This window comes from Herpailurus yagouaroundi, unplaced genomic scaffold, assembly GCF_014898765.1.
Source record: "Herpailurus yagouaroundi ecotype Mexico unplaced genomic scaffold, PumYag 67503, whole genome shotgun sequence".
In the NCBI taxonomy this organism is placed as follows: Eukaryota; Metazoa; Chordata; class Mammalia; order Carnivora; family Felidae; genus Herpailurus; species Herpailurus yagouaroundi.
In genome coordinates this window covers 3752499-3780300 of record NW_024420310.1, presented here as the reverse complement: position 1 = coordinate 3780300, position 27802 = coordinate 3752499, and the positions used below count along the sequence as shown (strand labels likewise).

Below are 27802 nucleotides of genomic sequence, written 5' to 3'. Positions count from 1 at the left end.
TGCCTGATAATGATATTTGGTAATTAGTAAGAAAATCCCAAAGTAACTGGAAAAATGTGGAATTGACTAGATTAATATTTCTGATATGGACTTAAGGCTCAAGAAAGACAGGGTTCCTCTGTGGTAGCCACAGGTCTATATAGCCCTTATTATATAGCTTCCTACTTCTGTAGTGTACCTGTCCTTGTATAATCCCCTCCCTTGGTCCTTGTATGGGCAGAATTCACTACTTATAAACAATAGAATATAGCAAAGCTGAAAGGATTTTGCAGATATAATTAAGACCCCTAATCAGTTGCTGTGAGTTAATCAGAAGGGAGATTATCCTGGGTGGATCTGACCTAATCAGATGAGCCTCTCAAAAGAGGGCCAGGCCTCCCCTGAAATTAGAGCAATTCCCTGCCAGCCTCAAAGAAGTAGACAACCATGTTGTGAGAGCACCTATGAGAGGGTCATCTGGCAAGGAACTGTGAGTAGTCTCTAGGATCTGAGAGTGGCCCAGGGCTGATGGCCAGCTAGCAAACAGGACCTCAGTCCTACATCCACAAGGAACTTAATTCTGGCAACAGCCAGAGCCAGAAGGGAAGGGAAGCCAGAGCCTCAGATGAGAACACAGCCCCAGCCAGCATGTTGACTGCAGCCCTGTGAAACTCTGAGCAAAAGGCCCAGCTAAGCTGCACCTGGACTTCTAACCTATAGAAACTACAAGGTAATAGATGGGTGCTGTTTACAGCCACTAAGCTTGTGGTACAGATAATGCTACTGGGAATTGTACGTGTCTTTTGGTGGCCATGAGTACACTCACACGTTTTGAGTATATGCACCGGCATGGCATTGCTGCTTCCTAGGGCAGGCACGCGTTCAGCTTTAGCCTTAGGAAATACTTCCACCAGGTTTTCCAAAGCAGTTGTAGCAATTAGCACTGCTACAAGCAAGTAGGAGAGTTTGAAGTGCTCCATGTTCTTGGTAGCACTTGGTATCGTCCTTTCCTGTACTTCTGTTCTCTATTTTTTAATGTTTATTGATTTTTGAGACAGAGAGAGAGAGAGAAAGCACAAGCAGGGGAGGGGTAGACAAAGAGGGGGACACAGAATCCGAAGCAGGCTCCAGGCTCTGAGCTGTCAGCACAGAGCTTGACGTGGGGCTCGAACTCACAGACGGCAAGATCATGACCTGAGCCGAAGTCGGAAGCTTAACTGACTGAGCCACCCAGGTGCCCCTGTTCTATATATTTTAAGTTCCTCTCAACTTGGTTCTTTTACTGAATTTTTAATTTTGCAATTGTAGTTTTAATTTCAGGTGATCCTTCACGTTTTATAGTACTGTTTTTATACCAATCTGTTTTTGTTCTATATATTCAATATCAAGTCTCTCTGAGGATATTAATAAAAGGTATTTTTTTAAGTTTTTTAAATGTTTTTTTTGTTCTTGAGAGTGAGCAAGCGAGCAGGGGAGGGGCAGAGAGAGAGGGAGACACAGAATCTGAAATAAGCTCCAGGCACTGAGCTGTCAGCACAGAGCCCAGAGCAGGGCTCGAACTCATGAACTGTGAGATCATGACCTGAGCCAAAGTCAGACACTTAACCGACAGAGCCACCCAGGCGCCCCTAAGTTTTTGTGTTTTTGGGCTTTTTTTTTAGGTAATTTATACACCCAGCATGGGGCTCAAACTCATGATCCTGAGATCAAGAGTCTCATGCTCCACCAACTAAGCAAGCCGTGTGCCCCAATAAAAGGTCTTTTTGTTTTTCCTTTTTAACTTGTTCGTCCCTGTCCCTTAGTCATCTCTTTCCTATAGGGCCAGCTTTGCTATTTCTTTTTCATGATACTTCTCTGTCATCTTGTACACCATCCTCAAATATTTAGCTTTTCTTTGTTGTCTGGTTATGCTTAAGAATGAGGTTGACTCGCAGCTCTGTGGCCCCAGGACTTATTCAGTGGCATTTAGTGTGTTCACAGTGTTGTACAATCAGCGCCTTTGTCTAGTTCCAGAACATTTTCAGCACTCTCAAAGGAGACCCTGTACATGTTCAGCACTTGCTCTCCATCCCCTCCTCTAACACCTGGCAACCATCAATTGGTGTTCTCTCTGTAGATGTACCTATTCGAATACTTTCTCTAAATGGAATTATACCATATGTGACCTTTTGTGTCTGGCTTCTTTCCATTGGCATGATGCTTTCAAGAGTCCTCCATACTGCAGCACGCATCAGGACTCCCTTTCTTCTTTATGGATGCATAATAGCCCATCGTGTGGCTAGACCACAATCCCTTTATCTGGCGACGGACATTTCAGCCAGTTTGGCTATTGTGAATAGTGCTGTGATGAACACGCATGTACAAACACTTGTTGGAGCACCAGTGTTCAAATCTTCTGGGTATATATGTAAGAGTAGAACTGCCGAGTCACATGATACTTCTATTTTCAACTTCTTACAGAACTGCAAAACTATTTCCACAGCAGCTGACTCATTTTACATTGTCACCAACGATGTCCAGGTTTTCCGATTTTTCTCCACATCTTCACCAACGCTTGTGATTTTAAAAGTTTTTGATAATGGTCATCTTAGTGGGTGTGAAGTGCTACTTCTTTGCGGTTTCGATTTACGTTTCTGTAATAACTAATGAATTTGAGCATCCTTTTCCATTCTTTATTACCGTCAGGCTATATTGTTTTTGTTCCTTCATGATTATTTTAAAGGGAGGAAGAGGTGTGGTGAACAGAGGGATGTGTCACCTAAACCCCCTTTCAGTGATGGCCTTCTTGCCCCAGTTGCTGAGAGGGCACCTCCTTTGGGGCTGTCCACCCCTTCAGGGCCTGCCTCAGCTGCACAGGGCCACCTTGCCCAAGTTCGGACCCCTCCCAGTGTATATCTGCATTCAATGACTTATCAAGGTGATGTAGAAATATCTGGCCATATTGGCCTAACCCCCATGGGGTTAGCTGGGGCCTGAATCACAGCTCAGCTGCTGCCTCTTTCCACTCTTGCTCCCTTCTCATCCTTTCCACAGGTATGTCTCCCAAAGGCACTCACTGCGCACTTCACTCTGTTTTAGAGTTGGCTTTTGGATGAACACAACCCATAAAAGACGATAAACGTATGTGTCTGGTTCATTAACTTAAACTGCAGGTGGAACCAATCATGTTTTCTTTAACATTCCAGAAACTTAGGGCACCCAGGTGGCTTAGTCGGTTAAGTGTCTGACTCTTGATTTCAGCTCAGGTCATGATTTCATGGGTTCATGGGTTCGAGCCCTGCATCGGGCTCTGTGCTGATGGCATGGAGCCTGCTTGGGATTTTCTCTCTTCCACTTTCTCTCAGGCCCTCCCTCACTCGTGCTCTCTCTCTCAGAAATAAATAAATAAACTTAAAAAAATTAAAAAAAATATTCCAGAAACGTAATACTTGCATATGTATATACTGTATGTAGAAAGATTGGGGCTGTTTTCTTTGGATGCCTCTATTAAATCTCATGCAGGCACTGAGCTACAAAGTGGCGCCTGTCTTGAGACATTGGAGGCCTGTTTTTATGATGCTCTCAGCTGAATATTTTAGTCTTTAGTGAAACCAGGCTACTCCCCTAAATACTTCTCAGTGAGCTGAAGCTACTGTGTGAATGTCCTTGATATTTAGGAGGGCATTTCATATTCTGGTCTGCTGGGGTGTATAAGTACTTTGGAAAAATATCTGCTTTGTGTTCCTTAAATTGGACTTTGTGGCCAAAAATTCAGTCTTCGGCTTTGCTCTCACTTCTCGTCCATCGTCATCTCACTCTACTTCTGCATTTCATCCTTCACACTGCTCCATTTGCCCTGCAAGTTCAATCTCAGCCGTGTCTGTGACCTCTTGGGCTTTGTTGGAACATTGAAGGGACCCCCTTCTCCATTGGTCTTTGCTTATGTCCATAGCTAGATTGAGGACAGAGAGGCCATCTTTCTGCAGAGAATTGGGTAGCCGTCACATACCCTGGCTGCAGTCCCTTCTGGAATTCAGAGTCCTTGATCAGGCTCATGTGGTTGTTGGCCGAATCCATTTCTTTGTGGTTCTAGGGCCAAGTTTTCAGCTTCTTACTAGCTGTTGGCTGGAGGCCACCCTTAGGTCCTAAAGCCATCCAGAGTTCCCTGCCACGTGGCCCTCTCCAGGGACAGTTACAATATGGCTTTTCCACGACCAGTGGGAGAATGCCTCTAAGTGTGTGCTAACAAGATGGACTCATAGATACATCCTAATGTAGTCACACATGTGAAATGCTATCTCACCTTCACCATATTCTACTGGTTAGAAGCACAGGTTCTACCCACGCCCAAAGGGAGGGGATTATATAAGGGCACGACCTAGTGGGGGTCACCTTAGTGTGTGTCCACCGCAGCTGTCAATGAATACTAATGAGGCTTTGCCTGACCACCCTATCAACAATAACATGCAAATCCACCTGGCCTTATATTTGTCCAGACCGTGTGTGCCCACTGGCGTTCTTTGTTTATTTGGTTATTTAAGGTCTGCAAGCCCCACCAGGGCAGGCACTTTGAACTCCCGAGCCGCCAACAGTGCTCGGTATACGTATCTGCGATACTTAGTAAGTATCTGTCGAACAAATGCATAAACGGGGGGACCTTTCAGATGGAGGAAGGCAGCTTCTCAAAGAGCTGCATTGAAGGAGAATGTCATTGGGCTGGTCTGCAAGGAAGTGTGACTTTTATGGAGTGATGACGGAAGGGAAGGGCTTCCAGGTGGAAGGCATAACAGGAGCAAAGGCAAAGAGGCAGAAAACTGCTGGTTAAGGACAGGGGTTGCATCGCAAAACTTTGGACACACCTGGAAAGATTCCAGCATAGCTCCCCAACAAGGGAGTAACCCGCGGCTTGGCTGGTCTGCCAAGCGGGCGGGGCAGCTGGGCGGTGCTGGCGCTGCGCTCGAACCACGGCCCCGCCCCCTATGGCCGGGATCACGCGCAGGGGCCTCGCGCAGCACTAAGCCCCGCCCCCGAGGGGCGGGGCGGGATACGAGGTGCGCAGGCGCACTAGCATCCGGGCCGGCTCCAGGGCCTGTGGGGCCGGCCGCGGCCACTTCGCGCAGATCGCTCAGGTGACGCTGGGCCAGCGGCGGGCCCATCCGCCGCAGCCTGTCACCATCGGCCCGGAGTGGCCGCGCCGGGACAGAAATGCCGCCGGCCGGCCAGTGTCTGCTTTGGTTTGGCCTGGTCCTGGCCTCCGTCTGCGCCTCCCTTGAGTCTGCGGCGCCCAGCAACTCGACCACAGGTGCAGCCTTGGCTCTCGCTCAGATTTCGGGTTCCGTATCTCCTTTCCTGCCTACACCGGTCCTTAACTTCCTGTCTCCGTCCCATCTGCTATTCTTTCTAACATCCAAACTTACTTTCCTCCCTCTCTCTGTCCCTCCCTCCATCCATCCTTTCCTCCCTCCATCCATCCTTCCCTCCCTCCCTAAATTCTTCTTTCCTTTCGTCTATCCTTCCCTCCCTCCCTCCCTTCCTCCCTTTCTCTCCCGACTTCGTCCAGGCTTGAGGCCATGCCCAGAGCCTAATCTTGCCACCCAGGACTGGGGCTGCTTCTGTGCACCCACTCCCACCCTCCCTGAGACACAACCCTCATCGCCCCCTCCCTGTCTTGGTTGGCTGGGTTGTCCAGGGTGCAGGGGCCAGCCTAGGACCATTCAGGACCCTAGCACCCCCCATGGGTGGGGGTTCACTGTCAGTGCAGGTGATCTCACTGAAGCTTCTCTCTCCCACGCAGGTCCTCTGAATGTCCTTCTAATCATCGTGGATGACCTGCGCCCCTCCCTGGGCTGTTATGGGGACAAGGCCATAAGGTCCCCAAACATTGACCAACTGGCATCCCGCAGCCTCCTCTTCCAGAATGCCTTTGCCCAGGTATGTCTAGGGACCTCTAGGTGTGGATGTGTATGTACCTTGTGCACTGAGGGTTGGGGGATGGGGTCCTCTCAGCTACGCTTAGGTGACACTGATGGTGCCAGGCATGTGTTTTTTAGAGCGAAGCATAGTCTGGAAAATGGCAAAAGAGAAAACCTGGTTGTGCACTGGCAAAGAAGTTTGTGCCTTCAAGCTTGGCAGAGGGTGACCATCCCCTAACATGCTCAGGATGGTCCTGCCCAGCTTGCTTGCCCAAAGAGGATTGTCTGGTGCTGAGAAGGAAGGGGCATTGCAGAATGCCGCTCTCCGGTCTGCTGACCAAACTTGGGCAAGCACCATGCAGCTTGCCTTGGTGGCATTCCTCCCTGAGCCCCCTCATGGGTCTGTCCTCAAGACCCTTTCCTGCTCTGTGTACCTGTAAGACTCCATCACACAAAAGGACACAATAATCTGCTGGTTTGAGGGATTGAGTCCTCCCCTGCCTCTTCCTGGGAAGACATTCCTGGCATCTGGGTGAGGCCCAGATCCCACTGGTTGGCTTTGAGATCTGCATGACTCAGCTGCCAAGCTGTTTACTGAGGACTCTTGAGGTTGCCTGGTTACCTTTTAGCATCCAGACTGTTTTCCTCTGAGGACATTTTCCTCTGCTTCTGCTCCCTTACAGCAAGCAGTGTGTGCTCCGAGCCGTGTATCCTTCCTCACTGGGAGGAGACCAGACACCACCCGCCTGTATGACTTCAATTCCTACTGGAGGATACATGCTGGAAACTTCTCTACCATCCCCCAGTACTTCAAGGAGAATGGCTACGTGACCATGTCGGTTGGAAAAGTCTTTCACCCTGGTACTGCCTGCCGTCCAAAGTCTGGGTTCTCTTGTGTTCTGTGCCTGAGGGCCAGAATCCCCTGCTGGGGCTGGGGCTATCTTTGCAGAGGGCTGTATGGGTTGGGTGGACCCCTCATTAGTCACCACTGTCTTTGTACAAACTCCTACTTCTCACCTTAGCTTCCTGTCCTTACCACACATGAAAAAGGGTAGTGGGACTTTCTTCTTTCAGAAACGAGTCATGATGCTGTTTGGTTCCTTCGACTTCTCACGCAGAAGGAAGGGCACTGGCTGGGGAGGTGCCAGTGCTGGGTGTGAGTCCGGCTCTGTGCCTGACCCTCTGAACCCCAGGATCCCTGTCAGTAAAGTGCGACCAGGGCAGCTATGCTGATTTGTCCAGTGAAGAGGCTGCGCTTTGGTGGGGCTGCTGCTCCCTGCCTGTAAGGTCAGAAGGGAGAATGTAAGCTGGTGCCCTTAGCCTAAAGAGTGCCAGGGGCCACCAGCGCTAACTTTCAAGACTGCCTGATAAACTGGCCCTCTTGAATGCCAAAAGGGGAATGCTGAAGCACAAACTTTAAAACGGTTTTTAAACGTACTGAAGCTAACACATGATTATTTGACGGAAAGTTGGGGGGGGGGTGGGGGGGAAGGAAAGCAGGAAGTAAAGGATATGAATTACTTGTAATTGCACCACACTGAGGAGGACTATATTTTGAGGTTCCCTTGTTGCAGACATATTATTTTTCTGATTTGAGATTTTTCCTGTACAGACAGCTTTATGTTGTGAATGTTTTAAACATAAACTCTTCCCCACATAGCTGCCCTTCGTGCAAAGTCACTGTTAACGACAGCGTGGTAGTCTCACGTGCAGATATGCTGTGCTTTCATCCAGGTTGATTTCAGGTTTTCTGTGTCACACGGAACCCTGGGTTGAACATCTCTGCAGGCAGGGTGAACTGATGGGCAGCAGCACCAGGAATCCGGGCTCCCGCGTTCCAGTCTCAGCTCTGCCACTTCTGAGCTGTGCAGTTAACCTTGGGCAAATTGTTCTTCCCCCTTGAGCCTCAGATTCCTTCCCTGGCAAATGAATTGTAGCTGCCTTGATCACCTCCCAGGGTAGCGACCCAATCCAGGTAGTTCAGGAGCATGAAAGGGTGTTGAAAGCCCCCTTTATACGACAGTGGTGCTTATTGCTAGGGACTACGACTAATGTTTTCAGGAGCTTTCCCTTTGCTCACTGGTTACACGGGCAGGCTCAAGAGCCTTCTGGAGCCCAGCTGGCCGGTGCAGGTTGAGGATAACGTGTGGCTTGGCTGAGTTGGGCCTGGTTTTAGAAAGCAAGTGTGTCAGGAATGACGTTGTGTAGCCAAAGGCCCACCATCAGGGACTTCCTGCGCTTGGTGCTTACCTCATACTACCCCTTGCCTGAGCACAGCTGGAGGGGAGAGACGAGCCTGGGGAACAGAGGGACTAGAGCAGAGGGGAGGTTGTGCTTCAGGAAGGGAGGCTAAAGAAGGCCCGAGTGGCGTTGTTTGGCTTCATTCCTCCTGGTAATTAGATTGTGGAATCAGGCTGTAAGCACCACGTCTTAGCCAGAGAGTGAGAGCTTTGCCTGCGGTCCTTGTGGAAATCCATTTTTCAACTGGGTCTTTGTTCTTAAGACCTTGTTCCATGAGGCAAAGACCTGTTCAGGGAAGACAGCAGCCACCGTTGATTGATGGCCAGGCCCGTGCCAGTTCTTGTGCTGGCCACTCCTGTAATCCTCTCCTCAACAGTGAGCACAGTGGGTTTTTATCATCGTCATCATCTTCTGAGAAGGAAATTGAGGCTAATGGAAGTCAAGTGGCTTGCCCAAGGTTGCATGGGTGATAAGGAGCAGTGCTGACATTTGAACCCAGCCTCCTCTGGGTCCAGCGGCTTCCTCTGCTCCCTCCACTGTGCATTCTGTGTCGATGAGCCCTCCACCCACTGCCCCCTTTCCCTCCAGTCCTGCCTTGCCCAGTGCTCCCTGCTGGAGCCCTGGGTCACTGTGCTGGGGATGCTCTTTCTCCTGTGGTTCTGCCTACATTACCCTCCCTGCCCCCTCCTATCTCATCCCACTGGGCAGCACTTTCTGTCGGGTCCCACACACGCCCCACTGCCCACTGTCACTCGACCCATCGCGTCTGTGGCTTCCCTACTTACACAGCACTTCTACTGTCTAGACAGGGGGCTGTCCTTCCATGGTTTTGCTGTTATTTTGTCTTCCCAAATAGACGAAGGCTGCTGAGCTTAGGGGTGGGTTTCTGCTTCGAGAATGAGCACTGAACCAGGTGTCCTAGGGCATGGGTTTGAGTCCCAGCTCACTCCTCTATATCTGGTTGGCATCAGCTAAGGCACCGACCTTCCCTGAGCCTCCCCTTCCCCACCTGGCCCGTGCTGCTGCCTCTGCTCCTCCATTGTAGGACAGGGTAAAGGCTCCAGCGAGGGCTCTGTGGGGCTCTGTTGCTGCAGCTGGCTGGCTGACCTGAGGGGGCCTTCCTCAGGGCCTAGCATGAATAGCCAGGGCTTAAGGGACTACAGGGTCGGATGCTTACTACTCAAATAGAAACCTAGTGAGTTAGCTTTAAGGTACATTTTTTAAATGTTTATTTATCTTTGAGAGACCACAAGTGGGGGAGGGGCAGAGAGAGGGGGACAGAGGGTCTGAAGTGGGCTCTGCACTGACAGCAGAGAGCCCGATGCAGGGCTCGAACTCATGAACTGCGAGATCATGACTTGAGCCAAAGTCGGACGCTTGACTGACTCAGCCACCCAGGTGCCCCAGAAACCTAGTGAGTTGGCTTTAATGGGGACTTCTCATCATCTGCCTAAGCTCTTGATTTTATAGATGAGGAAACTGAAGCCCAAAGAAGGAAGATGATACTTCCCTCGTTCACAGATTTTTAATTTGGAGTGGGGAGGGCATTGGAGGACCCTTCAGATTTTATTTAATGACTTTCTTTTTTCCCCTCTCAAGGAATATCTTCCAATTATAGTGATGATTCTCCATATAGCTGGTCATTTCCACCTTATCATCCCTCCTCTGAAAAGTATGAAAACACCAAGGTAAGGATGTGAAAGAGGTGGTATTCTGTAGAGGAACTGCTTTTTTTTTTCCTGTTTAGCAAATTAAGGTTAACTGCTGTATATGTCACATGTTCTTTCAGGTTGGTTATACAGTGAAGTCTGTGATCGTGACGTGGCAGAGACAGATGTCGGGATCTTTAGCATTAGATCCGCTGGGAGAGGTGGCTTCGTTTTAGAAGCACATGGATATGGCTTGTTCTAGAACCTTATGCTCTAGTGTGTAAGGCTCATTTAATGGCTGCCGGGTGCTTACTCTGGGTAGGGAGAAGAGTGGCTTGTCCTCCAGGGGCCTTGGCCCAAGTTGGGAGAAAGGCATATGTACATATATAGGTCTGTCTCTCTGTCTCAGGCCTAATGGATAGGATCAGGTGCTGAGACCTTTGATGGGGGTTTTGAAACTTTAGAGCATTACAGAAAAAAAAAGGAGTCTGCAGAGAACTTTAATCTTAGTGTAGAGGAACCTGCAATGTAGAAATGAAACTAAACACCACATTTAAAACATTCAGAAAAGCAGCTGGAGAACTGAGATAGGACATAACTCCTCTGAGGTTTTTAAAGACCTCATATGGAGGGGGATGTGGATTTGGGGGAGGCGGTTCGTCAGGGGAGAGGAGTATTCTAAATTTTTGACAACCTTCCATTTCAGAATACACAGCAAGAGCTCAGGGCTCAGAGTGACACTGGGAAGACATGTCTCAATGCTTTCATCCCCTGAAGCCGTTTTGAGAGTTTTTAGTGACCTCACTTATAAATGCTGGCTTCTGTCCTCACTCCCCACATTCATCCTCAAAGCAGTGGGTCTGACTGTCCCAGACCCCCGTGAGTGCTGCAGCTCATGTGTAGCTATAGGGTGAGCAGGTGCTGGGCTGTCTTGCCTGGGGGCGGTGTGGCCAAGATTGGCCTGTGAAAGAATGCTGCTTTTTGGGATGGGGCAGCAGCAGCTGAGTGTTTGTGAGGCCAAAATCATGGTCAGAACTGACCTTGGCCTTGTGGGCACTATGACCACTTTGGGCAATGAAGCAATAGGTTCCATTCTGTGCCTGGCATCGTTGAAGATGTGGAAATTCCATGGATTGTGACCTTATCCAGTTGACTGGGACTTTGTCACTCATAAGTCTTAGTCTGTCTTTGAAATTGAAGACAGGGTTTGTTTTTTTTTTTTGTTAAAAAATGTTTTGAGATATAATCGATACACCATAAAAGTCACCCTTTTAATGTGTGCAATTCAGTGATTTTTAGTATGCTCAGGGTTGTGCAACCATCAACAAATCCATTTAAGAGCATTTCCATTACTCCAGAAAGTATGTGGGTACCCGTTACCATTCATTCCCCATTTTCTCTGAACCCTCGGCCTATGGCAACAACTGATCTACTTTCTTTCTCTATGGATTTGCCTATTCTGGACATTTTGTGTAAATGGAATCATACAGTATATGGCGTTTTGTGTTTGGCTTCATTCATAGTGTTCCTGAGGCTCATCCACATTGTAGCATGTATCAGAACTTCATTACCTTTTTTTTTTTTTAAAGATTTTATTTTTAAGTCCTCTCCACCCAGTATGGAGCTTGAACCCACAAACTCGAGATCGAGAGTTGCATGCCTACTGACCGAGCCAGCTAAGCTCCCCAAAGCTTCATTACTTTTTATAGCCAAATGGTATTCCATTGTACGGAGGAGATAACACGTTTTATTTATCTGTTCATCAGCTGATGGACATTTGGGTTTCCACTCTTTGGCTACTGTCAGTAATACTGCTATTCACGTACAGGTGTTCGTGTGGCTTAACTTTTCATTTCTCTTAGGTGGAACTGCCAGGTCAAGTATCTGTGTGGACGTAGGTTTTAATTTTTTCCCGGTATCCACCTAGGTGTAGAATTGCTGGGTTACACACTAACTCTATGTTTCACTGTTTGAGGAACCCCCTGAGTGTTTTCCACAATGACTGTAGCATTTCACATCCCCAGCAGCATGTATGAGGGGTCTGGTTTCTGCCCATCCTTGCCAGCACTTGTTAATGTCCAGTTTAAAAAATTCTAGCCATCCTAGTATTATTGTCTGTCCAGTTTTAAAAATTCTAGCCATTGTAGTGGGTGGGAAGTGGTATCTCATTTTGGGTTTCACTTGTGTTTCCATGACGACTAATGACATGAAGCATCTTTACATGTGCTTTTTGGCCACTTATCTGTCTTGTCTGGAGAAATCTCTGTTCAAGTACCTTGTCCATTTTTTAATTCGCTTATTTTTTTTTTTATTGAGCTGGAGACAAATTTGTTTTGGTCATTCGTTTACATGGGCTTCCTTTAATTAATTAAGGCCTGGAGACAGAAGATGAACAGCAAGAAGCTAAGTGCTGGTGGATTTCTGGCCCAGGCCAGAAAAGACGAAACGTTTCTCTGTTTTAGTTCTAGTTCGTGTGTGCCCGACCACTTTGAATGATGAAGATTTACAGGCTAGTGATATGAATGTTAAATCCTCTGTGTGTGCAGCCTTCATGACTCCTGTTTCTTGCATTTCAAGAGCTGACAGCGTTACATGTTTTGTTTTCAAAGACATGCAGGGGGCCGGACGGACAGCTCCATGCCAACCTGCTTTGCCCTGTGGATGTGGCGGATGTGCCGGAGGGCACCTTGCCTGACAAACAGAGCACCGAGCAAGCTATACGGTTGTTGGAAAAGATGAAAACATCAGCCAGTCCTTTCTTCCTGGCTGTTGGGTATCATAAGCCGCACATCCCCTTCAGATACCCCAAGGTGAAGATCTGGCTGAGGGTTGATCCAGCACAGCTGTGACAGCTCTGTCCTTTCTCGAAGGAGAGATTAGTGTAGTGAGGGCGGCCACATCTTGCCGGCCCTGTCGCTGGGGTGCCTGATGGCACTACTGTACTCAGTGGTGTGGAGATGGGATGCAGAGGTCAAGGCTAAGAAGTAGACTTGGGGTATGTAAGAATCTTGTTGGAAATGCTTGGTTTTCTGCCTCCCCCACTGGAGGGTTTTAGTTTTTTTCTCTTGGACTCCGTGAGCATGTGCTGGGTTGGATGGTAAGATCACCAGAGATAAGGGAGTCAGAGCCGGCTGCCAAGGCCCTCGGTAAGGGATGGTCCTTGGGGGCACGGTTCCAAGGAACGTGAAGCCGTGTTCAGTAGTTGGCACTCCCCCTGAGCCTGGTGGGTCAGATCCCTTCAACACAGGGCACTGCTTGCATGTCCATCATTCAGAGCATGTAGTCTCTGCTGTTTAAAAATCCTTTTCAGTTTTTCCCTGTCGTGTCTTCCCCAGGCCTAAGCAACCCATTCTTTTGACTTTGTAAAGAATGCCCCTCACTAGTGATGGATGTAGAGAGCAAAAGACATGTTCTTTGATGCTCTGACTGGCGCAGGGGATCTGGCCCTCCCAGCCGGGGTTAACCTGGCAGTCCTGGCTGCTCTCCTTAGAAAGGTCTGCTTGCGAGGCTGGGCTTTGGCTGGCCTCTGGGAAGCTGGAGTTGGCACCGCTCCCAGAGCGATGAGTGGCTTTCTGTGCCCAAACTGTTGACGCAAACTCCCGCTCTCCTGCCTGGAGTCTGCAGTTTGGGTATGTGAGGGCAGAGGGTGCCCGGGGGAGTGACCCCAGGAAGCAGCCCGGGTGCTGAGGCCTTTAACGAGCTTCCGTGCCGGCAGCATTTCACACGTGTTGGCACACCGCTCCCTGCTGGGAGGATTAAGCACATCCTGTGTGACCTCACTGGGAGAGGATTCTGGAAACTTGTGCCTGGTCTCCCTTGGGCATTGCCCACGTGGCTTTGCCGATTGTGTCTGCTGCCCTTGCACTGTCATCAGGCACAACCACGGGCGTGCCTGAGCACGTTCTGTGAGCAACTCCCAGGGTGTTGCCAAACCGGAGGGAGGTTTTGGGAACTGGAAACACCCTTCCACGCCTTTTCCACTTGGAGGGGAGGTGGGAAGTGGGGATGGGAATAGGAGGGTATTCATATATAGGAGAAAAGCAAGCCGTTGCTGCTTGGTTCATAGAAAACGAGTGGCGATATCATTACCATTGGCATCTTGTGAGTGTGACCTCAAGTCTGACTTTGTAGTGTCAGTGAGCTGCCGTGTAAGTGCATCACAGGCTTAAAAAGGCAGTATAAATATCTGTAGAGTCCCAGCCTTGTGCCTCTGCCAGAAAAGAATGACAACCTGGTGTCTTTGTGTGCTTTTCCCCCAAGGAATTTCAGAAGCTGTATCCCTTGGAGAACATCACCCTGGCTCCCGATCCCCAGGTGCCTGCTGGCCTCCCTCCTGTGGCCTACAACCCTTGGATGGACATCAGGCAGCGGGAGGACGTCCAAGCCTTGAACCTCAGTGTGCCCTATGGCCCAATTCCTGTGGATTTTCAGGTACCAAGGACATATTTGAGGGAATTATTGGGCACTTCTGGTGTGATGTCATTGGTGACACCACTTTTCTCCATAGACACCACTCTACCCATCGTATCTTCCTAAGAATCTTCTCTGTGCTAGGTGTCTTGTGAGGTGCTGAGGGTGGGGTGGTCTGGAGGAATTTCGGATGGTCTGGAGGAATTTCGGATGTACGGGGTGCTGAGTGGATGTAGTCTCCCAATCAGTGTCTCCACTTCCAAAGAAGGAGGCATCTGGAGATTTGGTGATTCACCGGACATAGGCACTGGGGTAGGGAGGAGGCCTGGACGACCATCACTAACTCATGGGGGTGCTGTTCAATCCAGGTGACAGCTCATCAGCTATGGGATGGCGGGCAGCTCCTGTGTAGCCCAGAATGTTTGTTTTGCTGGCACTGGCAGGTCCTCTCTGTGGGGAAGCCTGCACAGGTACCCATCACTCTCAGGCGGTGGTGTGGTGGGCAGGGCCTTGACACAGAGGGAGCTGGGGCACCAATGTGGCTGTCCCGCTGCGACATCTGATGTCCCTTTGCCATCGCGTGGGGGTGGAGCAGCCAGAGTTAGAATCCTCATGCTGACTCATCAGTCACCCTCCCCCTGGAGTACAGAAACCGTGCTGACCAATGCTCTTTCTGGACTATTCCACACGCAGCCCTGCCCTTCTGTTACTATGTGAATACACCAATAGGCAATCTACCATGGAAGGTAGACGGCAGTATTTTTAAAGGCTGCTTCCTGGACCGCCTGCATCAGAATCCCCACAGGGGCTTCTTATAAGCACAGAGTCCTGGCGTCACTCAGACTTAGGGAGTTGGGAGCTTGAAGTGGGTCCTGAGAACTTGCATTTGCAAAAGCACACCTGGCGATTCTGATGCACTCAGAGGTTTGGAAATACTGCTACAGGACACAGTTCCAAACACCACAAAAGGGTGAGGGATGTGCGCCCCTCGTATCTGTTGGACTCCTGAGGTTCGGAGGGCAGTGGTGAGAGTTTGGAGAGGAGTAGATTCACCACTTGGTCCCATTCCTAACTTCCCGATGCCAGGGTTCTGAGAGCAAGGCTGCGTGAATTGCAGCTCTGAGGCCACACCTGGATGTTAGTGACGGCCACTTAAAATGTTCTTGAAATGGGACTGTGTACCAGGAAGGGTGCCCAGTGTTTTATGTTGCTATCTCACTTGGTCTGCATGGGAAGCTAGTGAGGTACCTGCCGTTGCTGTTGTCCAGGCTTCTCAATGGTCTGGGTTCGAATTCCCGTTCTGCCCCATACCAGCTGCACAACCCATGGCAAGTCATTTTACGTCTCTGAGCCTCAGCTTCCTTCTCTGTAAAATGGAAACGAGGTGGAGAAAGGTTTTCAGCAGGGAGCACAGAGCACATACGAAAGCGTCTAAGTGCGAGCTGCGTGTGAGGGCTCCTTCAGGTGCTCTCCTCCCCTCCCCACACCCCTCCACGGGTGGTGCAGCCACCCAGAGGACCTCCCTGGTGTGCTTGTGTGCTCCTGCCTCTGCACACTCACCTTGAACTTGGGCCCTGCTCACTGTCCTCTTGCAGCTTTGGGTGTCTGTGCCCAGGCCGCATCTCACTCCACTCTTGAGTGTCTCAATTCTGCCCTCTCCAGCCTCTGGCCCTCTTCCTCAGCTCCACGTGAGCCAGTGACCTCAGGGGCCACACTCGGGGTTTGCCACCTCCCGGGTCCACTCCTGCTCGGTCATCACCCCGACTGACCGCAGTCTCTTCTTCTCACAGCTCCCTCGCTCCATGTCTCCGTTCTCCACATGCCTCATGGGGATTGTGAGTGTGGCCCTCTCCTCTCCCCCTGGGTCCTGTCCCCTCTGGAGTCTCCTCCTGGGCAGGTCGCGTACTGTTCTTGCCAGCTCCTCAGTACACTTGTGCTCCGATCCTTGCCTCACCTGCAGTGCTCCGATCACACAATGGTCCCACCACCCACTCTGCTCTGAAACCCAAGTCCTGAGGCTGCTGGAGTGAACCCGGGCAGCCATGAGGTGGAGACACGCTCATGGGCCCAGCCTCCAGCCCCAGCAGCCCATCCATGGGGGCTCTCTGCTCAGCACTCCCTTGACCTGTGCGGCCGCTCAGAACCCGTGCCACTCTCCTCCTGCCCCTTCTACCCCTCTGCCCCATCTCTCAGCAGATGATGCCACTTGGGATTTCAGAAATGGAGGCTGGTGGACAGCCCCGGGGAGGGGACACCCAGGATGTGTGTGGGTACTGACCTGGGCCATGTCCCCCTGGCCAGCTGTGTGTCTCCAGGCACAGCTCTCCACCTCTCCGAGCCCTGGAATCTTCCCGTGTCATATGGGAATGTTAATGCTCACCGTAAAGGGTGGCTCCGAGGATCGGGTGGCACCCGGAAAATATTTGGTAAACAGTGCTGTTGGTAATGCCCCTTACTGGTCGCCAGAATCGTGCATGCTCGTGTGCTGGGCTGTGGCCATCTCCCTCATCTCGGAAGAAGAACAGCAGGGACCACCCCCACCCCACCCCCTCGTCCCATCGCCATGAGCTCCTCCTTCCTCAGAATGGAACCTTGTTTGGAATCAGGGTCATTGCAGATGTCATTAGTTAAAATGAGGTCATACTGGAGGGGCACCTGGGTGGCTTAGTTGGTTAAGCATCTGATTTTGGCCCAGGTGATGATTTTGCGGTTTCGCGAGTTCAAGCCCCATGTCAGGCTCTACGATACAGCACAGAGCCTGCTTGGGATTCTCTCTCTCCCTCTCCCTCTCTCTGTCTCTCTGCACTTCCCCCGCTTGTGTGCATTTTCTCTCTCTTCTCTCTCTCTCAAAAATAAACATTTTTTAAAAAAAAAAAGATGAGGTCATACTGGAGTCGTATGACCTGTGTTCTTGTACACAGGAAGAAGGCCATGTGAGGAGGGAGGCAGAGATTGGGGTGATGTGGCCACAAGCCCATGGGCACCAAGGATGCCGGGCACCAGCATAAGCTGGAAGAGGCAGCCCCCTCCCTCAGAGCTGGCAGAGAGAACCTGGCTCTGCCGACACCTGGATCTCGGACTCTGGCCACCGGAACTGGGAGACAGAACATTTCTATTGTTCTAAGCCCCCCAGTTTCTGGTCCTTTGGGAGTGAATAGAGCTTTGGTGGGGTCTTTGGTGCCACCCTCAGTGCGAGTTTGGAGTGCCTGGGGGATGAGTTTCAGTGTACGGGGCCATTTTCTGGGACCCGTAAGATTATGTGAAGGAGACAGAAGGGGATAGTAAGTGGCACATCCATCTGCTGTGATCTGTGCCCTAAAGTGAAATCTGATTCACTTAGAAAATAATCTTCCTTTTGGATCTGCTGCGGACCCAGATTTCGCCGGGACCATGTGGGCAAGGGGCTATGGATGGTGGGGAAACACACGTTATGTTTTGGCTGAGAGAGTTAAGGGCGTCAGTGGCGGAATGCTCAGGTGACACTCTTCTGTGCGCCACTGCGATTCCAATTGCACTCACTCTCTTTTTTTTAACGTGCAGCGGAAAATCCGCCAGAGCTACTTTGCCTCTGTTTCGTATTTGGATACACAGGTTGGCCACCTTTTGAGTGCTTTGGATGATCTCCAGCTGACCAATAGCACAATCATCGCATTTGCCTCAGATCATGGTAAGCATTTTCAAATACCTTGGTGAGTCACGCAAAACATAGGAACTTTTCTGTGAAATGTGCTTTTCTAGATTGCCTTAAACATAGGCGTGTTCTCTTTTGAGAATCAGCAGTGCCCCAAGTCTGGGGTCTCAGGGTGCTTTTATGATTGTCCTATTAGTCTTGGGACCTCTCTCCGTGGGGGCGGGGCCTCTTTTGGGTACAAGGAGCGTCTTGGATGCTTGGGAGGGGACCTGATAGCAACCTTTTTTTTTTTTTATTGATGAACTCAGCAGGAACCCTCCATTTGTGTCAGGAGCCCTTTTAACCCATGCTGCTCATCTAGACTGTTGGAGGATTTCAGTTTTTCTTAGGAGGATCCAGAAGAATCCTGGCAGGGCCCCACAAGGCCCTCAGACCTGACTGCACCCCTCTACTCCCAGCCCCGATGTTCTCTCTGCCAAGAGCCTGGGGCTCGCAGTGCTTTCTCTCTTTTAATTAAGGCAGTTTCCTACTTTTCCAAAAATGGAAACAGTTTATTTAAAACTTTTTTTCTTAATATGAAATTTTTATCAAGCTCAAGAATAGAGGCTAAACAACAAGAATAGAGGCTAAACATCACCCTGCTCCCACATGCCCGAGGCTAACTGGTGCTGACAGATCTGGGATCCGTTTGGCAGCCTTTGGTTGTATATATACATGTAGCGGTGGAGCGTGTGTTTGTGTGTGTGTGTGTGTGTGTGTGTGTGTGTGTGTGTGTGTCATATATAGTCATGGAACAAGGCAGAATCGATTGTGCTTATAAACTGTTTTGTTCCCTAGTTTGCTTTTTCCACCTAATGTCACAGACAGTTCTCCATGTGATTTCTCACAGGCCTGCCTTAAGCCTTGTAAAGTCCCACATCATTTTGTCTTCTGTGGAGGCATCCTAAGTTTTCGCTGTTTCCTGATGGTTTGCCATCCCCTCTGGCCCCTCTTTCCCGTGCCCAGTTCCTCTTCCAGTGCTCACACAGTCCGGTGCACCCATGAAGGCCAGGCCCACATGGAAGCTCTCTTTGCTCTGAGGCAGCTGCACTGATGACAGATGGCCCTCCTGAGACTTCCCACCTCCCAACCACAAAAGCCTTCTCCAATCCATACATGGCAGCTTGATGTGGCTTTGGTTATTTTGTAACACGAACTACTCAATGTGCAATCTCTTTCATCTTTTTTATGTCAAAACGGGTGCTCCGATGCAGACATTAGAAATTATCAGCCTGGGGTATTCAAGCTGTCTTTTGCAAGGGATGGATGTTTTAAGTCAGGGTTAAGAGGTTTTTTTTTTTTTTTTTTTTTTTTTTTATCAAGGTTAAGGATCTCAAATCAAGTTATATTTGTTTGGTCTGTGGTATATTTTAAGAATTGAATAAGCTATCCTTGTCTTTTTAAAATGTGAGTGATAGTGCCACAGTGTCACAGCTCATTGTTCGGTGGCATGCCATCAGGTGCAGACCTGAGCCTGCGGGACTTGTGTCAAGGGAGGCCAGCCCAGGGCTGGGCAGCGGCAGCGCTGGCTGTTGGAGCCCCCGTCCAGGCAAGGGGAGCCCCTCTCAGCAGGGGCGGCACGTCTGTGCGGGGCCATGGGTCCCTCAGCTCCCAGCCTGGGTGCAATTGCTAGTTGTTTGCTAAAAGAAGATAGTTTCATTTGAGAATTTAGTATTTTTTTTTCCTTTTAGAGTTTCCTCATTCAGGACAAAGGTCTAACTTCAAATAAAGCAATACTTAGATTTAGGGGAAGTCCCCTTTTTGTGGTCATTATAGAGGAATTTCTTCTGATGAGTGTTTGTTTCCTCTGGTTTTTACAACAGGAAATGAAACGGTATCTAAAGTGGGCAATGAATAATATCATTATTCGTTTTCTGTCGTTCTGTGCTTTTTATGACCCAGGGTGGGCTCTAGGTGAACATGGAGAATGGGCCAAATACAGCAATTTTGACATCGCTACCCGCGTGCCCCTGATGTTCTATGTTCCCGGGAGGACGGCTCCGCTTCCAGAGGCAGGAGAGGAGCTTTTCCCTTACATCGACCCTTTCGATTCTGTGTTGGAATTGATGGAGCCAGGTATAAAATACACCGGAGTGATGTTGCTTGATAGTAAGCTTTCTTTAGTTTACATGTAAATCACCTTACCAGTTCAGAGCCCAGGGCTTACCTGGTCCGTCTTCCTGCCTGGTGTTGGCATTCCTGAGTACCTCCGGGTCAGGGAGGGGTGGCAGGGCCAGAGCCACCAAGTACGGCCCTCGTCCACGAGGAGCATGGAAGATGAGGAGTGAGGAAGGAGTAGGTGGCACCCCCAGGATGAGGAGGACTATCGTGGTGGTGACAATAGTGCGCTCCAAAGCTGGGAGGCAGGGGTGACAGACTCTACCAGGGCTGGGGCTGTCCCCCTACAGATGAGCATAACTCTTGCCTGCACACTTCTACGGGGACTCGGCCCTTTGTGAGGAAGACATTTGCCGTTTTGGCAGGTTACCGGTCTAATGAGCCGCTGGATCTATCAAATAGGCCAGGTGACCTGCTTCTGCACTCCGCAACAATGAGCAAGTTTACTTTGACTTCCACGTGCCAGTCCATCCCAGCCTTGAAAATGACACCAATACCTCTCTTCCCTAGGCTGAGATCCCCAGGCCTGCAGCCGTTCTTTCAGGCCCACAGTTATTGTGGCTTCTGTCTTCCAGAAACTCCAGTTTAAGAAAAAGATTTCCAGAAATGTCCCTTGAACAAGATACCCCTTGCTATAGCATGGGGCAATCTGTGCAGGTTCTTTGTGAATTACTTCCTAAGTTGATCTGCTCAGTGCAGAGACGAGTCATGTACTTCAGATGACATTTGCTTTTTTAGGGGTACGTTTTCCATGAACTCTCAGAAGCCAGGTTGTTCCCTTTCTGGACTTCTTTCTTTATTTAATCCATCTAAATCCATTTAACATCTAAACCTTGCCCTTTATATTGATTTCTATTAAAATTTTTTTTCCTTGGTTCTGGCCTATCATCCTGGCCTTTCTGGATCTTTCTCAGTTTGCTTTAAACAGCCCAATTTTATTTTCTCTACACGTGATTTTCGTGTGCTGCATGCTTTGTCTTCTTTCAAGTCATTGATAAGGTTAAACCTTTTCAAGGCATGATTATAGCCCTTTGTTTCCTTGGAGAAATCTGACCAGTTGAGAATGTTTTGTGTGTTTTTTTTTGAAACTTTTTTGGGGAGGTGTTCAGCAAGTTGTAAATTCACATAACTGCACTGTTCCCAGTTTATGCCCCAATTTTCTCTCCAGCCTCTGTCTCTTCCCTGAACTTTGGGACTTGGGTTTCCAACAGCTTGTCCCACTTGGCCAGCCTGACGTGCCCAAGCTGGGCTTCTGGCCTTTCACTGTAAGACCCTCTTGGCCCTCTTTTCCCTCTCAGGGAATGGCTGTGCTGACTCAGGCCAAAAAATCGTGGAGTCCTCCTGACCCCTGCCTCTCTTCTGTCCTCCATATGTAATACGTAGTCCTCGTCAGCAAGCCTGTTGCTGTCCATTCAGTCTGTCTGTACTGCTTCTCACTGAGTCATGCTGCCACCCTGGGCCACACCGCCACCATCTCCTGCTGGATTCCTGCAGTGGCTTGCTGAAGTCTCCCTGGTTGTGCTCATGGTCCCCTAGAGTTCCTCCTCCTCGCAGTGGCTGAAGTGATCCTGTTAAAACCCGAGTCAGGTGGTGTCACAGCCCTGCTCTGGAGCCTCCCACATACCTCACTGAGTGGAAGTCCTTATAGCAGCTGACAAATCCTGATGGGATCTGGGCCCCCATTTCTCCCTGACCTCACCTTTTTACAGGCATCTGGGGTACCTGTCTTGGGCAGTAGCCCACAGTCTGGATTTGTGTCATTGCTTCCTCATGACTAGATTCAGGGTAAACATTTTTGACACACACACTGGACATGAGGTTGTGTGCTTCCTTGGTGTCACAGTGGGGGCACTCGGTGGTGGCATGTGCCATTGTTAGTGATGCCAGATTTGGTCCTGATTAAGGTGGCCATGTCGGCCAGGTCTTGCCATTTTGTAAAAGTATCTTTCTTTAAGCTTCTTTTCTTTTTATTTAACTTACAAATTAAATATGTTGAAATAAAATTGGGCAGTATAAAACGAATTCTTAAAGATCCAGAAAGGCCGGAATGATGGTCCAAAGCCCAGACCGGTTTTAATAGGAATCAACAGAAAGTACAGGATTGAGACTTTAAAGGTGGATCCACTACAATGAGATGCCATTTCCTATCCATTATCAAAATCAACAGAAAACTCCAGCACTGGGATGGTGTGGAGAAACTGGAACCCTCACACTGCTGGTGGGGATGTACAATGGTGCAGCCACTGTGGAAAATGGTTTAGCCATTCTTCAAAAAGTTAAAGGTAGAGTTAGCGCGTGACTGGGCAATTCCACTCCTAGGTATATAGCCCACAGAATTAAAAACAGGTATTCAAACAAAAACTTGTATCTGAATGTTCATAGTATTATTCATAATCGCCAGAAGGCTCAAGCACCCCAAGTACCCACTGCCGGATGAATAGATAGGCAAAATGTCGTCTCCCCACATAGCGGAATGTTACTCAGCCTTCAAGAAGGCAGGACATTCTGACACCTGCTACAACATGGATGAGCCTTGAGGACATGATGCTCAGTGAAGTAAGCAGTCCTAAAAGGACAAATACTATGTGATGCCACTTACACGAGGTCTTTAGAGGAGCCAATGTCATAGAGACAGAAAGTAGGACAGTGGGTGCCAGGGGCTGGGGAGCAGGGGAGATGCGGAAGGTAGTGTTTAATGAGGAGAGACTCTGGTTCAGGAAGATGGAAACAGTTCTGGGCATGGATGGTGGTGATGGCTGCGGAACAGGGTGAATGTTTGTGATGCTGCTGAAGTGGACACTACAACATGGGTCAGGTGGTAAGTTTGATGTTGTTCGTGTTCTCCCACAATCTAAAGGAGATGTGCTGACATCCAGGAAGGAGTCATCTGCAGGGTGACACTGTTGAGATTCTGAATATCCTGTCCCACAACAGATTTTTACCTGGTGGCTTGGGCTTCCGTGGGTGATCCTTGCCTGAATCAGTTATTACACTGATGGCTCCAAAATTCACATCATTTTTAAAAGTGCCAGCTGGTTGCGGGCACCTTCATTTTGTGTCCTCTAACTGGGTGAGGTGCCGAGTTGGCGTTGTTCCTAAACTCTTGGGCCAAAAATACATGTAAAAAAACAAAAGACAACGCGTGGTGCCCAGATGGGCTCCTGTCCTCATCCTGTTGGCCGTGCAGGCTTCCGTAAAGTAGTCCATTCAGCAGGATTGCTTCCTGTTTCAGGCCGGCGAGTCATGGACCTGGTGGAACTTCTTTCTCTCTCTCCTACGCTCGCGGGACTTGCTGGCCTGCACGTCCCACCTCGCTGTCCTGTTCCCTCGTTTCATGTGCAGCTGTGCCGAGAAGGCCAGAACCTTGGGAAGCATTTTCAACTCCAGGACCTGGGAGAGGACCCGCACCTTCGTGGTAATCCCCGTGAGTCTATTGCCTATAGCCAGTACCCCCGGCCCGCAGACTATCCTCAGTGGAATTCTGACAAGCCGAGCTTAAAAGATATAAAGGTCATGGGCTATTCCATACGCACGATAGACTATAGGTACACTGTGTGGGTTGGCTTTGATCCCCGTGAGTTTCTGGCTAATTTTTCTGACGTCCATGCAGGGGAACTGTATTTTGTTGATTCTGACCCTCTGCAGGACCACAACATGTATAATGACTCCCAGGGCAGAGACCTTCTTCAGTCATTGATGCCTTGAGTCTTGCCAAGCACTGAGGAGGGCGTCCGTAATGTGCTCCCTTCCAGCTGGGGAGAGGAGGAGTTAGAGCTGGTTATTTGGCGATTACCCACAATATTGGAAGCAACCCAGGGGTAGGCAATCAAAGCGTGCATCAACAGTTTGGCCTAAGAATATGTAATAGCCCAGCCCTTTGATTCTTTATTGAGTCTTCATTTCTACTTGGTGATCGGACTGAACCATTCTTTCCCATTTTGAACAATCATAGCTTATTTATCGAATGGATAAGTGTAAAGCGAGCAAATGAAAATTGTCATTCTTTTAGCCATCAAGACCATAATAACCTAACGTAACGCTATAGTCAAGAAATACTGGAATTATTTGCCGAATTTAGTGCATTTCAAAAAGTAACCGTATGTCACATGCTGTTTAACACTAAGTTCCTGGTTGTTTTGTTTATAATTTAATAACTTATTTAGCCCAATATATTCAAAATATTATGTCAGTATTTCAGGTTTCTTTTTAAAATGTTAAATAATAATGCCAGATGCATTTAAGTCTTATCTTCAATTTTTGTTCTTAAGATTGCAAATTTTCCGGGGCGCCTGGGTGGCGCAGTCGGTTAAGCGTCCGACTTCAGCCAGCTCACGATCTCGCGGTCCGTGAGTTCGAGCCCCGCGTCGGGCTCTGGGCTGATGGCTCAGAGCCTGGAGCCTGTTTCCGATTCTGTGTCTCCCTCTCTCTCTCTGCCCCCTCCCCCGTTCATGCTCTGTCTCTCTCTGTCCCAAAAATAAATAAACGTTGAAAAAAAAAAAAGATTGCAAATTTTCAAAATCCAAAGATAAAATAGGCATGAAGTGATTAATGTGGAATCTAGGCATGAAGTGATTAGTGTGGAATCTCTATATCAAATGGTACGTAATGCTCAGTAAACCAGAGGCATGAAATGTATGGGAAATTCAGTTAAAAATGTTCAAAAAAAATGTTCAGAGATGTCTGGCCCAAGTAATAATTTGTTAGCAAGTAATATGACCCTTGACCTCAGAGATCACCTCTTGAAAGGCACTGTTATGTGTTACATTATACCTGTATCCATGAATTAAGTCAAAACTGTTAAGTGTTTTCCTTCTTCAGGAATAGTTGGTTGCAGATATCCACTTATCCAGGAGGCCAGAAATATTTGACTTTTAATTGCTGATTAAAGACAACACTAATTTTATTAAATTCTAAATTATTTTGAGAATTGTTAAAACTTCATTAGTATAATATTAGGTGATTTCTAATCCCCTGGAATGTAGTTCCGTGTTCCCCAAACATGAAAGTAACCAGAAGGCAGGTGGTAGTAATAAGCTTAGCCTATTAAAGAGGGTGGGATCATCACAACTCCTGTTAATAACAGTGGAAGCTGATCAGTTATCAGTAGTCATCAGAGGAGTCAACCGCATTCTAAATCAATATCATGTGTAGTCCTGTATCAAAGTGAGTCATTTCTAGTAATTGTGTCTTTTAAGTGCATTAGTGCTTAATGGTAAATGCTTGTGAAACAAACTTCAGCAAATTAGGTTAAGTTACTTCTGTGTATTAAATTGTAACAAAAAAGGCAAGATATCATGTTAAGAGATTACTTCAAATCAGTAGTTTCAGAAGGTTTTTTGTTTTTGTTGTTTTTTTTACTAATTAGCCTACAGTAGAGGTGCATATGGTAACACAATGCTCTTCTAATTGATTGTGACTTAGTGTCCCGGCAACAACGGTTTCTAGTTGAAGAGTGAAGGGCCCTATTCATCTCTCCTGATCCTGAGGCTCATCTTTCTTCTGGATGCCTACGCTTTACTTGTCGGTGGGTTCCCTGGGCCTTTTATTTCTCCTTCTTTGTCCTTTTTACCGCTCTCATCACTTCCATGAAGATTTTTAAAATCCAGTCTGCAAATTCCTCGTGACATATGTTCAATGTGTTTAGCTTTATCTCCTCCTCCACAGTTACAATGATAAGTTTGAACACAGGCCTTTATCTCACATCCGTGTGCTGTGCCTGTTGGCTGCAGTATGTACACTTCCTCATTTTTTCTCGCTCTATTTCTTGAGGCACAGCTTTAGTGTCAAAAATCGCCACGTTCTGCTTTCGCCAAAGTTGTTAGCTGAACTGCGCCAGAAAAGAGTGAAGTGGCAGATACGTTGGGTGTGCAGCTGCTATTTTGGCCCGTAATTCGCCAGGGTGACCAAAGCCATATCCGGAGCCGGGTCCACGTGGGGCGCTTTTGTGTGTGGAGCCGCCTCTACCAGAAGTGCTTCTGTCTTGTCTCTCCTACTTGAGCACGCGGCGTCAGAGTGCTCCTTAGCTTTTAGTTTTTCTTGGCCTTCCCTTTACAGATCTCTCCCTTTAGAAGTTAAGGCTGAGTTTCACATTCGATGGGATGCACATACTCTCACAGGTTGTGGGGGGGCTTTCTATTTTTGACACCGAACCCAATTTAGAGCCACTGTTTGTTTCCTTTTGCACGTCTCTGGCACACGTTGGGATGACTAGCCGCTTTCTGGGTTTCCGATGTCCAAGCTGACCACGTTCCTTATCTTGACTCGGCCTAGAGTAAGCATATCTTTGTGGCTCCACGTGACCTTTCTCTGATCTCACTGAGCTCGACGTGTTTTATTAATGGCTCCACAGTCACTTTATTTGTAGAAAGCCCCATATCACCTGAGCAGGGGTTCTTTGATACAGTTCAGTTGAAACCAGACTAGTGACCCAAGAAAGGTTGAGTGGACCTGTCTCCATGGCTCACAAACATGAGGGTACGCCAGAACCACCCGAAGCCTTGCTAAAATCCAGCGTGCCAGACCCTGCCTGCCGAGGTTCTGATTCATTGCATCTGGGGTGGGGCCTGAGAATGTGCATTTCTTACAAATTACGCTGCTCCCCCGAAGGCCACACTTTGAGAATCACTGCCCCTAGTTGTGTGCTGTCCAGTGGCAACTAGGCACATGCGACTGTTTACATTAATTAAAATGAAATAAACATTTCAGAAGCAGAATCGAAGTTGCACTTGCCTATTTCAAGTGCTCATCAGCCCTGTATGATTAGTGGGCACCATATTGGATAGCACAGATCTAGAACCTTTCCATCATGGCAGAAAGTGGAACAGAGCTGCCCAAGACTAACTGCGTGAGCTGGGTCCACCTAGCTGTTGGCAAGTCCCTCCTGTGAGCCGATTCTGCACCCTAGGTTTGCGTGCAAAGACTTGTCTGGAGGCGAGCCAGGGACGTCAGGTTGAAGCGTGGCGCCGGGAGCGCCCTCTGGCGATCGGCTCTTTCCTCCCCCACCGCTAGTGCCATCACCATCTCCCCAGCCCTTCTCACCTCCTTCCGAGTAGCTTACCTCCCCCTCCTCTTTCCTCCCTTGCCCCTGAAGAATCCACGTGTCTTCCTGAACTCCCTCTTTGATCCTGCCCTTTGAGAACACCGTCAGTGCCTACTACTGGGTCTCCTCAGACCTTCGTTGAGCAGTCAGAGTCTTCCCTGACTCCACAAAGCCCCTTTCCTCGGCTGACCAGTTTTCATACTGGTCCCTGACTCTCCCTGGCCAATCCCTACCTCCTTGCCCACCCCTAGGTTGTCCTACCCCCCTGTCCATTCATGACCATTCTTCACAGCCACTCACCTGCTCCCATCTCCAAGAAGCTGAGGCTTTGTGACTCTAGAGTGTGTCATGGCATGAAATGAACAGGAACATCACTAAAGAATCTTATGACTGCTTTGGAAAAAGGTATCTTTTTCTGAACGCAAAATTAATGTGTTAATTACAGAAAAATTGGAAAACAAATACAGTAAAAGGTAAGAATATGCATCAGTATTTTGCCCCAAGATGGTCACTGAATATCGTGTCTTCTCTGGGGTATGAATGTTTTACATTGCTGTGATCATGCTCTGTGTTTTATCGTGCAGTTTTATATTATTTTTTTCACTAAGTATTATGTGTGGTTACTGCAAATTTCTGCAGATACTTTATGATGGTGGTAATATATTTTGTTGTGTACTTTTACCATAATTTACTTAACCTTCTTTCAAATTATTGAAAATTTAGCTTATTTCCCGATTTTCAGTATTGTAAATAATGCTGTGATGAATAACTTTGTGAATAAAATGTTTTTATGTACATCAAATGA

General features: G+C 48.5%; 1 protein-coding gene across 7 annotated transcripts; it reads left to right on the top strand.

Annotated features, from left to right (window-relative positions):
* Positions 1-5018: 5018 nt before the first annotated feature.
* Positions 5019-27802, top strand: IDS (iduronate 2-sulfatase). Of its 7 annotated transcripts, none has more exons than XM_040467557.1 (10): positions 5022-5290; positions 5753-5889; positions 6554-6731; positions 9711-9799; positions 12370-12570; positions 14021-14191; positions 17711-17837; positions 19743-19916; positions 23191-23373; positions 25380-27802. In XM_040467557.1, exons 1-10 carry the CDS (start codon positions 5164-5166, stop codon positions 25412-25414), a joined length of 1422 nt encoding a protein of 473 aa, XP_040323491.1. In that variant the 5' UTR covers positions 5022-5163; the 3' UTR covers positions 25415-27802. The 7 variants fall into 7 exon arrangements, with proteins under 7 accessions (XP_040323489.1, XP_040323488.1, XP_040323487.1 ...); XM_040467556.1 differs by having other exon boundaries at positions 23191-23382; XM_040467553.1 differs by lacking the exon at positions 25380-27802 and having other exon boundaries at positions 5021-5290; positions 17762-17837; positions 23191-24205.